General features: G+C 42.1%; 1 protein-coding gene across 3 annotated transcripts in view; it reads right to left on the reverse strand.

Annotated features, from left to right (window-relative positions):
• The window catches only part of SV2B (synaptic vesicle glycoprotein 2B), an 82,100-nt gene that overhangs the window by 4,152 nt on the left and 61,887 nt on the right, over positions 1–16,061 (reverse strand). For 2 of the 3 annotated variants that reach the window (XM_065871179.1, XM_065871177.1), the window contains 3 exons: positions 15,037–15,201; positions 7,041–7,174; positions 3,533–3,733 (listed from right to left, as the gene is read on the reverse strand). In XM_065871179.1, coding sequence (XP_065727251.1) covers positions 3,533–3,733; positions 7,041–7,174; positions 15,037–15,201 — 500 coding nt within the window. The remainder of the gene's footprint in view (positions 1–3,532; positions 3,734–7,040; positions 7,175–15,036; positions 15,202–16,061) is intronic. The other variant, XM_065871178.1, reaches the window with a different exon arrangement.

Consider the following 16,061-nt stretch of genomic DNA (forward strand, 5'->3'; position numbering starts at 1 on the left):
GTTGTGAGGAGAAAGGGCTTGGCATACTTCTTCCTAATTCCCATCCTGCTTTATAAGCCCTTTATTGGCAAAGGCTGCTTCCCCCCAGGACAACAGTTCCTCCCGGACACCGCCTGCTCCTTGGTTCCAGCTCTCCCTGGGCTCGGTTACTGCTGTTTTCTCCCTTTGTCCCTGCAGCCCTGGAGGTAGAGCCTGCTGCCCACTTTTGCTAGTATCCGGGTGTCTCATCTGCCTCATTTGTTCCCATAACCCTGCCCACACCTCTAAAACCTGCCCCATCACACAGTCTCTTCCCTAGAACTCTCGAGTAAATTCCTTTTCCCACCAGGACCCTGGGTGATACAGCTAATGATAAGAGATCCCACTGAAAGAAGGCTATGTCAAATTCTACTGAAATCCAATACGTCCAGCCCAGAAGAGCTTGGGAAGCCTGGAGTGAGTGCAGGGCACAGAACAAGAGGATGTCTGGAAGTGCAGTGGGACTAGTTAGCAGAAAAGAAGGAAGGAAGCAGGTCCCAAACAACCAGCTAGAAAACAGGGCAAGAGTCCCACCCAGGCATCAGAACCCTGGAGGAGGGAGGTCTTCAGGTTGCCAAGAAACCAGAAGGCTGGTCTGGCCTCACCCACAAGTGCCTCCTGTGGGGCCTCCACCTGGAATCTCACCCTCAGACCTGGAGCTGCCGAGACTGGTGCCAAACCCTGCTGAAGAGCTGGGGAATGGTAACTGTCTGCTTTATGTCTATTGATTCTGAGAAGGGCTAGGGCTGTGACTGGGTAGCCTGGTAGCCTCTTTCCAACAGCAAGAAGAGAGCTAGAATGGGAGGAGACTGGCATCTAGTGGACCACAAGTGCCCTGAGAACTGTATCATCGACATGCATGCATCCCTCAAAGTGGCCAGCCATGGGGCTTGGCGTACAATGTTTGTTGAATACAAAATATTATCATCAAATAAATTCAGTGATAGGGAACTGACCCCTCAACTATGTTAGGTCTTCCCACTATAGGTCCCTCTGGTGCCCAGTTCTTCCACTCTCATCATTAGTTCTTATTCCCCTTGTGATGGAGAGGCCTGAGGTCAAATCCCAGCTCCCCCTGTGTGACCTTGAGTGAGGTCACAACCTCCCTGGGCTGTCTCACTTTCCCCATCACAGGGCTATGGTGAGGGTTAAATATGCTGATATTTACAAAACGCTTGGGAAAAAACCTGACCTATAATAAGCACTTCCTAAGTGTTAGTTAAATGAAATTTCTAGTTTACATCTGTCTCTCCCATTAGATCATTTTTCCCTTAAGCACAAGGGTGCTGTCTGTGTCAATTATTGCTGTATTCCCATTGCCAACCATACAGCCTGGCGGAGAATTATGCTGCATAAATTAATGTTTATTGAATGAAGAAATGAAGAGTAGCAGGCTCATCGGCAAAACCTTCTTCTCTGCTGTTAACAAGGCACGACTTCTGCCCAGGAAAGGGCACAGCAGCAGAGAAAGCAGGATAAATGATTCTCCAGCAGACTCGATAGGGGATTTGTCTAAGGGTCAGGGGAGAGGCAGTTTCCAAACAGGTCACCCACATCCCATCGCGACCTTTATTGAGCACCTAGTACTTACTGGGCCCTGAGAATATCACAGCGGATGCACTGTGTGCCAGACCTTTTACTAAAGATACAAAGGGGGCGCTGTCCGAGCTTTAAACCATCTGGCTCGGAAACAAAATACAGGCATTAATAAAAAAGCAAGATATAAAGAACAATAAATAGTAGTTCCAGATATCCAGTTTGGGGGGTATGGCTTTATTTAGCATTAGAGAAATCAATTTTTATCTGGGATACATTCATGATGACAAGAAGGGCTTCAATGGCGAAGAAGAGGCTGTCTACTCTCTCCCTGCCCTGCCTGCTCCCTGCGCCCCGCCCTCCCTCTGTCCCTGGTCGAGGGGGGCTGTCCATTCTTCTTCACAGATGCACCCACCCCACCCTTCATCGACCCTCACCTCCCAAGAACTTCCTCAGCTACTCCAGGACCTGACCACAGAATTCACTGTTCAACCCTGGGACTTAAAAGACCAGAGACAGAAATTTACTTTCTGGTATGAAGATTGCTCTTTTCTCCTCCAAAATTGTGTTTTTTTCCCATAAAAATAGGCTTGTCAGAGCTGCTCCAAGTGATTTAGTTCAAGTGCCAAGTAAAAATGTTTGGGTTCGGTCACCTGCTTTTCTTCTCTACGTTGACTAGACAGGTTGGAGAGACTGCTCCAAACACACTATTTGTCTAGCTCATTACATATTAATATTTCCAAAATAAATTTTTTAAAAAAGGGCCAGTGACAGAATGGCAGAAGTGTCACACATCTACTCTCACAGTCCTTGTCTCACTGGAGCAAACAGAGGTATTATTTTAACCACTGTGCTTCCAACTCATCTAGGAAAGAGGTCATCTTCGCTGGCTCAGGTCAGTCCCACAGCATTACTAAGTGGCAACTCAGTGGCAGGCACCGTGCTGGGCACGAGTGTCACAGAAGTTAATAAGCCACCATCTTCCGTCATCAGGTTTCAGGTCTAACCAGGGCATCGCCGCTAACAGGGGACACAGCTCAATCTGCCATGCCTGAGAGATGACCGTCCTCACCACAAGATTAAAAAGCAGAAATCACAGGCATGTCTTGGGCTCACCATTCTAAATATTCATGCTACTACTTATTGACAAAATGATCATGTGATTTATCTTGTTTCCTTTGAGCTTTGCTGCTAGGACCTTGGAATTGATTTTTACTGATCAGCTATATCCCTGGGGCAGAACCCATGGCATGTTTATTAGCCTATGGTCTGCTTCCCCTTTCTTGGCCTTGACTCATATTCTAATGGGTGTACAATTTCCCTGGCCCTGGGTGTATATATTTTGTTTCTTGTTCACTATGCCTGGCATGTGTTTCAGTAACAAACTGCTGAGTGAAGCAAGGCAGACATGAGAACCTGCAATGCACCAAGCACTATGAGATGCTTTGGGTACATTATGCTCGATCTCACAAACCCCTACCAGCTCATTATAGGTCTCCTCATCTATAAGATAAGGCCCAGAGACGTAAAGGAACGTGTCCAGTCAAACAGCCTTTAGGTGATAGGATTCCAACATGAGCCTATCCAACTCCAAAGCCCAAAATGTTATCACTATTAAATAATCATAAGTAATAGGATTTATTTTAAATCATCAAATGAAACCAATGCTCATTTAAGAACATTTTACAGAGTGGGTACAGTGGATGTATTTAATATCCTATTGAAGCGCTAATAACATAAGTAACTGTCGCAGAATTGCTGAGTCAGGAAATGAAGATGTGTCCCTGGCATGGACCAGACCTCCACGGGGCCCTGGGGTTTTGCAGATGTGCCTCCTTGGTTCTACATCAGCAGATTCCATCTTACCTGTGTGGTTTCCTGTGTGAGATTTCCTTAAGAAAAATTCCACTGCTTTCATACACTTTAAGCCGCTGCCTTAGCCCACTAGAGCACAAATGCGGCGTCCCTAACAACTCACCGATCATCTTGAGCCTTCCGACTCTATCCATGAGAAGGGCAGATATGATGTTCCCAGGCAAGACAGACAGACTGCCAAGGAAGCTGACGAGGTAAATCAAGAAGTCGTTATCTTGCTCTAAGTCCATGTGGCAGCCCTCCTTCTGCTCCAGAAAGGTGACATTGATAAAATGACAGTTGATGAACTTATGCTGGTAGAGGTCTGCGGAGAGACGGAAACGTTTGGTTCACGTGAAATGGAGGGAGGCTGGGGAGATTTGGGGCAGAAACAGGGATAAAGTTATGCCCCTTCCTTGGGCAGGTGGCACCGCCCCCTGGCAATCAGACAGTCTAAAAATCCAGGTGATGCGTGGCCAGGTATGGATGAAGTGGGAAACCTTTAAAAATGTAACGACCTGTTCAAGCTCCTATAAGCAAGGGGAAATGAACATTCACTGAGGGACATGTTTAAGTACAGCATCTTTCAAGCCAGATAATAGTTCTGTTTGTATCAACAAGATGGCATTGAGGGCCACCGTACCTGGGCTACTCCTCTGAGGCTACCCAGTGTATACGAGGGAAATGACCAGAGAATCGGATCCAGATTGAACCAATCACTCCAAAGCCCATGCAGAAACCTGAACATGCTTCAGAATAAAAACCATTTGCTCCTTGGTTGTGGAGGAGGGAAAGGGATGACTAAGTAGAGTACAGTGGGTTTTTAGGGCAGTAAAAACACTCTGTATGATATTATGATGATGACTCTTATCCATGTGTCCAAGCCCATAGAAGGTACAACAGCAAGAATAAACATTAGGGCTTCCCTGGTGGCGCAGTGGTTAAGAATCCGCCTGCCAAGGCAGGGGAAATGGGTTCGAGCCCTGGTCTGGGAAGATCCCACATGTCACGGAGCAACTAAGCCCGTGCGCCACACCTACTGAGCCTGTGTTCTAGAGCCTGTGAGCCACAACTACTGAGCCCACGTGCCACAATTACTGAAGCCCACGCGCCTATGCTCCACAACAAAGGGAAGCCACCGCAATGAGAAGCTTGTGCACCTCAACGAAGACTAGCCTCCACTCGCAGCAACTAGAGAAAGCTAGTTTGGGTGATGATGATGCCTAGGTTCATTAATTATAACAAATGTACCGCTCTGGTGGGGGATGATGATAATGGAGGAGGCTATGGCATGGGAGCAGGCAGCATATGGAAATCCCTGTATCTTTCTTCCAATTTTGTTGTGAACCTAAAACTTCTCTAAAAAAATAATGTCTTAAAAAATAAGAATAACCATTTGCTTCGGAACCAGTTCCATGTTTTCTGATACCTTCTAACATCAGCTATTCTAGCAAAAAGGTCACTATATAGGCTCTCAGGAAACCTAGGTTTGGGAACCGGCTCTGTGGCTGACCCACTTTAACCTCCCTGAGCTTCTACCTATGAAGTTAGAGGAAAACACCTAATGATCTCCACTGCTTCCCAGCTCTGACATTTCATGACTGCAAGTGTTTGCAAAAGACCTCAATAGACATTTCTCCAAAGAAGATATACAGATTGCCAACAAACACACGGAAGGATGCTCAACATCACTAATCATTAGAGAAATGCAAATCAAAACCACAATGAGGTATCACCTCATACCAGTCAGAATGGCCATCATCAAAAAATCTACAAACAATAAATGCTGGAGAGGGTGTAGAGAAAAGGGAACCCCTTTGCACTGTTGGTGGGAATGAAAATTGATTACAGCCACTATGGAGAACAGTATGGAGTTCCTTAAAAAACTAAAAATAGAATTACCATATGGCCCAGCAATCCCACTCCTGGGCATATATCCCGAGAAAACCATAATTCAAAAAGTGTCATGTACCACAATGTTCATTGCAGCTCTATTTACAATAGCCAGGACATGGAAGCAACCTAAGTGTCCGTCGACAGATGAATGGATAAAGAAGATGTGGCACATATATACAATGGAATATTACTCAGCCATAAAAAGGAACGAAATTGGGTCATTTGTTGAGACGTGGATGGTTCTAGAGACTCATACAGAGCGAAGTAAGCCATAAAGAGAAAAACAAATATCGTATGTTAACACACATATGTGGAATCTAAAAAAAAATGGTACAGATGAACTTATTTGTAGGGCAGGAATAGAGACGTAGATGTAGAGGACAGACATGTGGACACAGGGGGGAAGGGGAGGGTGGGACAAATTGGGAGGTTGGGTTTGACATAAATACACTACCATATGTAAAATACATAGCTAGTGGGAACCTGCTGTATAGCACAGGGAGCTCAGCTCAGTGCTCTGTGATGACCTAGATGCGGGGGGAAGTTGGGGAGGGAGGTCCAAGAGGGAGTGGATATAGGTATGCATATAGCTGATTCACTTCACTGTACAGTAGAAACTAACACAACATTGTAAAGCAATTTTACTCAAATAAAATAAAAAGAGTGTTCAAGCAAAGAGGCATCAATGAAACTTGAAAGAAGAAAATAAAAGATATGCCAAAGAGTAAGTGTATAGAACGCACTGATATTTTTTTAAGTTCAGGATAAACATAAATTAGGAAGATAAATCCCATAATTGACTATTTAAAGACCAAGGGATATTTAGAGACCAGATATTGAACCTTTTGAGGCTGATATCATGGAGGAAAAAGATGTTCTTGCATAAACTGTGCCTTGGTGCCAATGCCAGGGAGAAAGCATTGATCTGGACATAATGCAAGTATCTCAGTGGAAAGCTCACAGACTTCAGAGCTAAACAAATTATGAGATGAACCAAAGTTCCTCCAACTTGCTAGCTGTGGCCTTGGACAAGTTGCTTAAGCCCCTGTTTCCTTAGTTGTAAGATGGGAATGATAGTACATTTCTTACTTGAGGCAATATTGGTGAAGCCCCTGGTAAAACTCAATTAGTTTCCTTATAACCCAACTCCACTTGGTATTAATTTATAATGAGAGCAGTAAAAATAATGAGGAGTGAGAGAGTCGTGGAATTTTGTGATTTTTTTTTAATCATGCAAATCTGAAATGGTGTAATTTTAAAATATTCTTATCATCTCATTTCACGCACGAAGCTTGAAAAGATGCAGTTTTCCCTTTTCATTTATTATTGTGAGAACATATGTCTTGAATTTTGTTTCAAATTATGCTAGGTCTTCAAGAATGCACTCCAGGTATAAAACGCAGCCCTCCTGGAATGCTGTTTTTTTCTTTTTTTTTTAAAATATGGGTCATACTTTGTTCCTACCAAAGATCCTTAGCATATAGCATCAGTCTCGTTGAGATCAGAACACTTGTCCAGTACTTTTATTTCCATTTTACATGTGATCAAACTGAGACACAGATAAACTAAATGCCTTGGTAAAGGCTGTGCAAACTTCTTTGTTGCACAAAGAAGCCCCAATGTGGGGCTGGAACCCATTTCTCCACATGAATATCTGTGAATACTTTACTACTCCTAAAGCTTATGACTGAACAGTTTGATTCTAGACAACAAGCCCACCCTGTTCGTGTCCTTACCTGTGTTATAAAAGATGGTCGATTCAATGGTGCAGTTTTTGAAATAGGTATCAGTCGATGTAACGTCTTCAAAATAGCACTCGTCAAATAAAGTGTCCTCAAAGAGTACATGTTTAAAGTACATCTTTGTGAACCTGTGGGAAAAAATTAGCCCCTGAATGATTCATCCAGGAAAAAAAAAAAAAGGAGACTTGAGACTCAGATGGAAAACACAGAAAGGCAGAAAAAAGGAGAACTGCAAACCCAAAGGTGCTGGAACGTTATTTTCAACCCAGACTAGTTCCCCATTTCTTCACTGTGTGTTTATAAATGGGGAGGGGCCTCAGGACAGTGGAAGCTGATGTCTAGTCCAGGTACACAGCCTGTGGTTCCCATATGCAGGTTCATGGACCTCCTACATCAGAATCACAGAAATGTGAAACAGTGTGAAATGAAAATGTTAATAACATCTCACTATAGGAGTTTTAAAAACATGAATACCCCTCAGATGGTCTTAGAAGGTTTAAAGGCAGTAGATGTGTGAGGACCTCAGAATCTTTGTTGAACCAAAAAAAGTGGGGAAATGGGCACTTTCATCCACATTGTTGGTAGAACATAATTGGTGCAGCCTCTTTGGAGAGTAGTTTTGCAAAATTTAAAATGTACAATCCCTTTGACCTAGGAATACCACCTCTAAAAACTCATCGTACACATACTTGCTCACGCATTCAAAGAGACACATTCACTGATCTTCATTGCAACATTGCTGATAACAGCAATGGATTACTAGATAGATAGATAACAGATAGATAGATGATAGATAGAGAGATAGAGAGATAATAGATAGATACCATACAGTAGAATACCACATAGCCATTATAATTATTAGGTAGATCTGTATGTCTTAATATGGAAACCATCTTCAAGATATATTGTTAACTGAAAAAATTAAATACAATATGGCGTTTATTGCATGTGACCATTCATGTAAGAAAGGATATGGCACATATGCCTGTAAATGCATAGCATATACCTGGAGAGTGACACAAGACACTGGCAGATGTGGTTGGCCCTGAGGAGGTACAATGGGGGTTGGGCATGAGACAAACGTAATTTTTTCTTTATATCAAGTGTACATAATACTTTTTTACTTAAAAATAAAACAGTCAATAAGAGGTAAAAACCCCTAGATGATTACGAGGTGCAGCCACATTTAGGAGCTGCAAGACGCCAACTCCTACATAAACTTAAAAGAAAAGAACAATATTACATTTAAAAACATACACTGACATACATTAACATCATCCCCTATTGGTTATATTTACCAAGCTTGGTTAAACTTTTAAGCAAGAAACCTTTGGCTATGTCTTCATTTATGAAGAATTACAACCCGTTCATTCATCTGTCTATTCATTTATGTAGATATTCAGTCTTCAGCAAATACTTACATAGCTTTAGGTGTTATGAGTACAGAGGAGAAAGACATGGTCCCTGCCCTCAAATCTAATGGGAAAAAAATAAGCAAACAGGCAACTACAAGTCAGTGGGAATCACAGTGACAAAGGTAGCACAGGGTGCTGAGAGTCATTGTTCCTCTTTACAGCCACCAGATCATTCAATCCATGACCACATGCAATGCGCAGTGCCCTTTACCCTTTATGCTCTGTTGTGTTCTGCTGAGAACGCTAACCTAGAGCCACCTCTCATTAGCTTCTGCCAAAAGGCCTCCCACCCAATAAGAAAGCCTGGGTCAGTGCTTCTCAAAGAGAAGTCCCCAGACCCCTTGCATCAGAATAAAATGGAAGGTTATTGTGAAAGACACAGTTTTCTACATTCCATCCTGGACCTCTTGAACTAAGACCACCAGAGGAAGATGCCAGATTATTATACTTTAGAAAATGTGAGAGTCACTGATCTAGGAAGCCAAAGTGTTTTCAACAATTTTTCTTACGTTTAAATTTGCTGCAGACTTTTAAACAGCAGCCTCCAAAAGTTATCACTGGACTCTTCATATTTCCATGGAAAAACTAATCCGTGAGCCTTTGTTACAGGAAGATGGCTCTGATGTCAAAATTAATGTAATTTGTATGCTGAATGTATTTATTCAGGAAAGCTATTCCTGGAGACTGTCTCAGGTCTTTGCCCTTCTTAATATATCCTTCTCTTTAATACAGTGATAGGCTGGTGATGTGGCCTTCGGTGGTATTTTAATGTTCTACCAAAAGTGGGTGAGAAAGCAGAGCCATAAATCATAATAGGTCTGACACAGACAGACCTTAAAATGTATCTCCAAGTAAGTTATAAAAAGCCAAAATCATAAAAGAAGAGATAAAAGGAGAAAGGGCCAAGGCATATTTTATGAGTCTTTTACATAAATCATCTCCTCCAATCTCTAATTTATATACTAAACTGGTCCAAGATTCTTCATTCAGGAGATTTCAAAGGCTGAAGGAAAAGTTAACAAAAGTATCTTGTGGAACTTTTCCTTTAAGGAAGCAGAAGCTATTGGCGAAAGAAATAAAAGGGTGGACTTAGGACATGGCCATCTTATATCTCCAAACAGTTGAAATATTATTTCATGGAGAAGCAGATTTATAGGCTGGGAAATACTGGTGCTCATGTCAACCAAACAGACTCTCTAAGGACATATGTTCTTGTGCCTCAGAATATAAGATTGATACCAGAGTTGAATAAGAACAGTATAAGGGGGTTTCCCTGGTGGCGCAATGGTTGAGAGTCCACCTGCCGATGCAGGGGACACGGGTTCGTGCCCCGGTCCGGGAGGATCCCACATGCCACGGAACAGCTGGGCTCATGAGCCATGGCCGCTGAGCCTGCGCGTCCGGAGCCTGTGCTCCGCAACGGGAGAGGCCACAGCAGTGAGAGGCCCGCGTACCGCAAAAAAAAAAAAAAAAAAAAAAAAAAAGAACAGTATAAGCGAAATATACACCAATCTCACGTAGATGCAAAAATCCTAAATAGAACCTTAGTTCCATGGGTTTTAGCAAACGTATGATGAGATGTATCCATCGTCATGGTCTCATGCAGACTATTTTCCCTGCCCTAAAAATCCTCTATGCTCTGCTTATTTATCCATCCCTCTCCCCTAACCTCTGACAGCCACTGATCTTCATAGTTTTGCCTTTTCCAGAATGTCATATAGTTGAAATTATACAGAGGTAGCCTTTTTTAGAGGGGTTTCTTTCACTTAAGAATGTGCATTTCAGGTTCCTCAATGTCTTTTTATGACTTCATAGCTTACTTCTTTGGCCCTGAATAATACTCCATGGTCAGTATGTACCACAGTTTATTTATCCATTCACCTACTCAAGGACATCTTGGATCATCACTGGATAGATAATATGGTAGTTCTGGCAGAGGGTATATGGGAAATCTCTGTGTCTTCCTCTCAATTTTGCTGTGAACCTAAACTGTTCTAAAAATAGTCTTAACAAAATAATAAGTTGAAACCCAATTTGAAATATTTGCACAAGTATTTTGTAAAAAATAAAGGACATGTACCTTGCCTCCAAGTTTTGGCAATTATGAATAAAACTGCTATAAACATCTAAACAAACACAAAATTAGTAAATCAAATTTGTCAATGTATTGATTGCCATTTTAAAAAATTCACACTGGGGACTTCCCTGGTGGCGCAGTGGTTGAGAATCTGCCTGCCAACAGGGGACACGGGTTCGAGCCCTGGTTTGGAAAGATCCCACATGCCGCGGAGCAACTAGGCCCGTGAGCCACAACTACTGAGCCTGCATGTCTGGAGCCTGTGCTCCGCAACAAGAGAAGCCGCGACAGTGAGAGGCCCGCACACCGCGATGAAGGGTGGCCCCCCGCTCGCTGCAACTAGAGAAAGCCCTCGCACAGAAACGAAGACCCAACATACCCAAAAGTAAATAAATAAATTTATTTAAAAAAAAAAGATCACACTGAATGATTAAGATATATCCCAGGAATCAAGTACGGTTGAATACTGAAAAACAAATATTATTTTAATATATCATATTAATAGGTCCAGGGAGAAAACAATATGATGATCATAATAGATGCAGAAAAACGTTTGACAGATTCAATACACTTTCATGATAAAAACTCTCAGCATACTTAAAACAAAAAAGAATTTCCTTAACTTTATAAAGGAGGCCAATCAAAAACATATAGCAAATGTCATACTTAAAAGGAAGACACCCCAAATGCCCCCGCTGAAGTCAGGATACCCATTAGCATGGCTTCTATCCACCACCAAACCGGATGTCATAATCAGCACAATCAGCTACACCTCAATTAAAAGTAGTTAAAAGAAGTAAATAGCCTCAAAGTAACAAAACCAGTTGAAACATTTATAGTATGAGAATTACACATTCACATCTATAACCTAGTATGATATTTACCTAAACTTTAAAGCACACAAAAGAATGCTGTACGATGTTTACTGATACATAAATATATTGGAAAAGTATAAAAACACACATGAATGTAAAACACCAAATTTATGACGGTGGTGATCATCACTCCTCAGGAGGAAGAAGAAGAGCATCAAGAAGGGCAACGGAGTGAGTGACGTTTAATCTATATTAAAATCTGAAGTCAATGTAGCATCGTTTATGGTTTTACAAAGCTAGGTGCTCTGAATAGGGCTGTTGGTGTTATTCTCTATTCTCCACGTATTGGATATATTTCATGATGGAATGAAAAGGAAAAGAAAGGAGACAAAACAATTGTTATGGGCAGGTGATAGGCTGGTATAACAATAACAAGGGGAAACTATTAGAACTAATAAAAGAGCTCGGTTAGAGACAAAACAAACATCCCCAAATCAACAGGATTTCTATTGATCTGCAATAACCTGGGTAAATGTCTGATGGAGGAACAGCAATCCCATTTTCAGTAGCCAATTAGTTGTAAAATATTCAGGAAGAGGCTCTATAAGACCTATGCCGGACCTAGATTAAATTACAAAATTTTGCTGAGATATTTTATTAACTCTGAAGCCTGATGGACATTACATATTAATATTATGACTTTCAGATGTGGAATCAGAGGCTTAAACAGGTCGGTCAGAGGTGGCTCAGCTGTTTACTGACCCATCAAGGCTTGGAACCCAAGTCCCTCAAGCCTTGGCTACTTCCTCAGACCTGAAGCCAAAAGGTACATTTAACACATTTCCCACCCTTGCCAGCTTCACAGAGATTTACTGTCCTGAAACACACCCACTGCAGATGAGGAAAATTCCTACTGATGCCCCACTAAAAAATGCTTTTAACAGTGTGGGTAGCATTTCATTGTGATGTGTGAAATCAACCTTCTCTCTTCTAGATACGCATTTGCTTTCTTTCTCTCTGCTCTCCCTGCTAAAAGTAATCTTCCCCCATGTGTGATAGTCAATAAAGTAAATAATTTTATTTAAATTTTTAATCAGCAAAGAGTGGATAAAGTCTGAGGGGGAATACTGGTACGAATGGGGACAATGCCCCATCCAAGCTAAAGAACTTAAAGAATTTAACTCTCCAAAGAGGCTCAAGCTTTTCCAAAGGTGGCATGTTTTCTAGTTTATGACCAGCAGATGACAGCATAACTCAAGAAAAGAAACCAGGTTCAATTCCTCAGGTTAGTTTCAAAAGTTCCTAATCTTTTTCCAAGGAGAAAAACACCATTTTTGTTCAAATAAATTGCTGGGGTAAAAATTATGAGCTTCAAGTGACAGTGGTATCCCCTGGTTAAAAAACTGAATTACATATATATGACAAATTAAAATGAACTCATTGCAACTTCTGAAGGAATTTATACTTTAATAATCACACAAAAACATTTGTATGCATTTGAAACACAGAAACATGGCAGAACACCTGTGTGTGCAGAATATTTACATCCACTCCCAGACAATCACTGGCCTGCTTATGCATTTGCAGACCCTTAACAATAACTCTATTGTTCCCTGGGGTCCTGCTTCCACAGATGAGGCCACCGCCTTCCTCAAGCCTTAAGCTTTGGGAGGCTGGGATCTTTTAAAAGGACAGAGTGGAGCAGAAGTTCCCATTTTCTGTGTAGCTAAGTCTTAGAACTCCAAAACCTACTTTTAAAAATCCTAACAGCTCTGGCATTGCAATTAACTTTTTAATGTAGAAAGCACCATGTAAAACAGGGCCTTTGTGGGAATGCAGAGTTTCCCAGTGAGACGGTATTTGTAGTTGTCAAGGTCATAGGTTGGAGTCCTAATGCATGAATTGGTGAGAGATATTTCTAATCTATTTACGTTAGCTGTGTGATGTGGGCAAGCAACTCAACCTCTCTAAGCTTGTTTCCCGACCTGTAAGAGAGAAAGCACATTTCTTGCCTCCTGGAGTTTTTGTGAGGATTAAACGAGATAATCTCTGAAAGGCACTTAAGGAAGCACCTGGCACACAGAAGTGTCATTACCATCGTTATTATTACTAACACCACAATAGAGTATCACTGAACATTGGAAACTTCATAGATAAGGTCTCTTTTAGTGAATTCGTCTCTGCAGGGAATAACAACATATCATGGGTGACATCTAGCCATCCATAATGTCCCTTAGTTTTCAACATTTCCAAAGCGTTCTAATAAAGAAGGGCAACATTTCTTCCTTGGCAATGCCAACGCAAGATCTCTGGGCTTATATTGAAGAGCCCTGATGGTGAGAAATACTGGGGAGAGTTGCCATCCACCAACCACTAGCCTTCGAGCTGCCATCCCTGGAGTGGCCACTCTCAGCAGATTCCAGGAACCGAAGTGTCCCCAAAGAGAGCATGTGCATACATGGGCACGTGAAAGTGGAGATGTTTGTGACTGAGCCTCGGCATTTTAAAAAATCATCTGAAAATCTGAATTCCAGGTCCACGGATAGTCGGTCCTAACTTTCCTGTCCCAAAGGCCTTATATTTGTAGAAATAACATTCCCCTTTTTTTGGTCACACTTCCTTTCTCATCCTAAATAACAGTGAACATTTGCTAAGGTCTGGCCGCTAAGAACATATGGACTAGACTGCCCAAGCCAACTTCCTTGGACTTCACCCAGACATACACTTCTTTCTCACAGTCACGGGCATGGCCACTTAGACACACATGTGGGTGCAGGCTGGGGAAGTAGAACCGAGTCGGAGGAGAAAATTCATGGTGATAATTCTTGCACAGACACATTAACCTGGGGGCAGTTTATACCACTGACACTGGGCTGTGGTGTTTCTGGTGTATCATGCCCTCGCCTGACCCAGTGAACTTGCTAAGGATAATTCAAGGAGGGAAACAGCAGAGGTGAAAATGCTCAGTTTAGTGGAGCATGTGGCCTGGAGGAAACTCTGTCCTGCCCTGACCCATTTGGGGCCTTCAGAGGGCAACCTCAAAGCGGTGTTCTGAAAGCCCAACAGGCTGGACTATCCACCTCAGGGTCCCAGGAGTAGGAAGAGGAGGAGTCAAACAGATTGAGGAGGATGTGGGCGGGACTTTTCTAACACTCCACTCATTTTTGCCCCAAAGCACAACAACATTCTTGATGACAATGGGCCATGCCAATCGACGCTTGGAGGTAATGTTAGGCGAAAGAATAACATAAGATAGTGTTATATTGGCCTCTGGATTTGCTTCTGAAGAAGCATCCAGAATCAAAGAAAAAGCTCAACAGCCAGGCTGTGAGTTGGTGCAGGACCTCACTGGTGAGAGCTCTGGGACCTCTCTCCAGGCAGGCATCACTGAGGGGCTCTCTGCACATCACCATTAAAGATGCGAGGTCTCAGGAGAGATCATTCGGTTGACCCTCCTTGGATGAATCAACCTTAGGCAGGATGACAGGGGACGGCACAGTACAGACAGAGCCACCAGGGGCACTGTCGAGTCTCTGGCAGCCATGGTAAGCTGTGATGCTCCACCAGCCTTGGAGCTCAATCCTCGCCATACTGAATTCTTATCTTCCCAATGGCTCTCTCCCCAAGACAGTCCCCACACACAGTCCCCTTGATCTGAGGAAAGCCCATGGTCTCCCACTTACTTGTCATTCACAAGTTTCCCACGTTGGTGAATCTGATTTTCCATTGTGAAGTTGATTGTGACACCATACACGTGCTCATCGTGAAACACCTTCATTTTGGACTTGTATGCTTCATCTTGAAAATACCGGATCATATCAGGGAACCAAACTGTCAGTCCATAGTAACTGTAATACAGAAGACAGAATATTTGAACAGCAACACCATCAGAGACTGCATTCAGGACTTGATGTAAATCAAGCCCATTTTAAATGTATCAGTATGGTTCATTAGAAATATCTAATAATATAACTCATCATATTAATAGATCTAAGGGAAAAAAATCATGACTACATCCATAAGTGCCAAAAACGTATTTGATAAAAAATGACATTCATTCCCAATAAAAACAATAGATTAGGAATTCATGGATGCTTCCTTAGCATGTAAAAAAATATATATCTCAGCTCAAAAGTCAGGATCTTTCTTAATGAGGAAACACTGCAGTCATTACCACTAACATAAGAAACAAGACCAGGATATGCATTATCAGCACTACTGTTTAACACTATGTTGCAGGTCTTAGCTAACTCAGCTACTCATGAGAAAGAACATAGGAATATAAAGTTGCAAAGCAAGAGGTAAAACTATCTGGAGGGCAGACAGCAGAGGCAAGAAGAACTACAATCCTACAGCCTGTGGAACGAAAACCGCATTCACAGGAAGATATACAAGATGAAAAGGCAGAGGGCTATGTACCAGATGAAGGAACAAGATAAAACCCCAGAAAAACAACGACATGAAATGGAGATAGGCAATCTTCCAGAAAAAGAATTCACAATAATGATAGTAAAGATGATCCAGGACCTCAGAAAAAGAATGGAGGCAAAGACTGAGAAGATGCAAGAAATGTTTAACAAAGACTTAGAAGAATTAAAGAACAAACAAACAAAGATGAACAATATAATAACTGAAATGAAAAATACGCTAGAGGGAATCAATAGCAGAATAACTGAGGCATAAGAACGGATAAGTGACCTGGAAGACA

This window comes from Phocoena phocoena, chromosome 2, assembly GCF_963924675.1.
Source record: "Phocoena phocoena chromosome 2, mPhoPho1.1, whole genome shotgun sequence".
Classification (NCBI taxonomy): domain Eukaryota; kingdom Metazoa; phylum Chordata; class Mammalia; order Artiodactyla; family Phocoenidae; genus Phocoena; species Phocoena phocoena.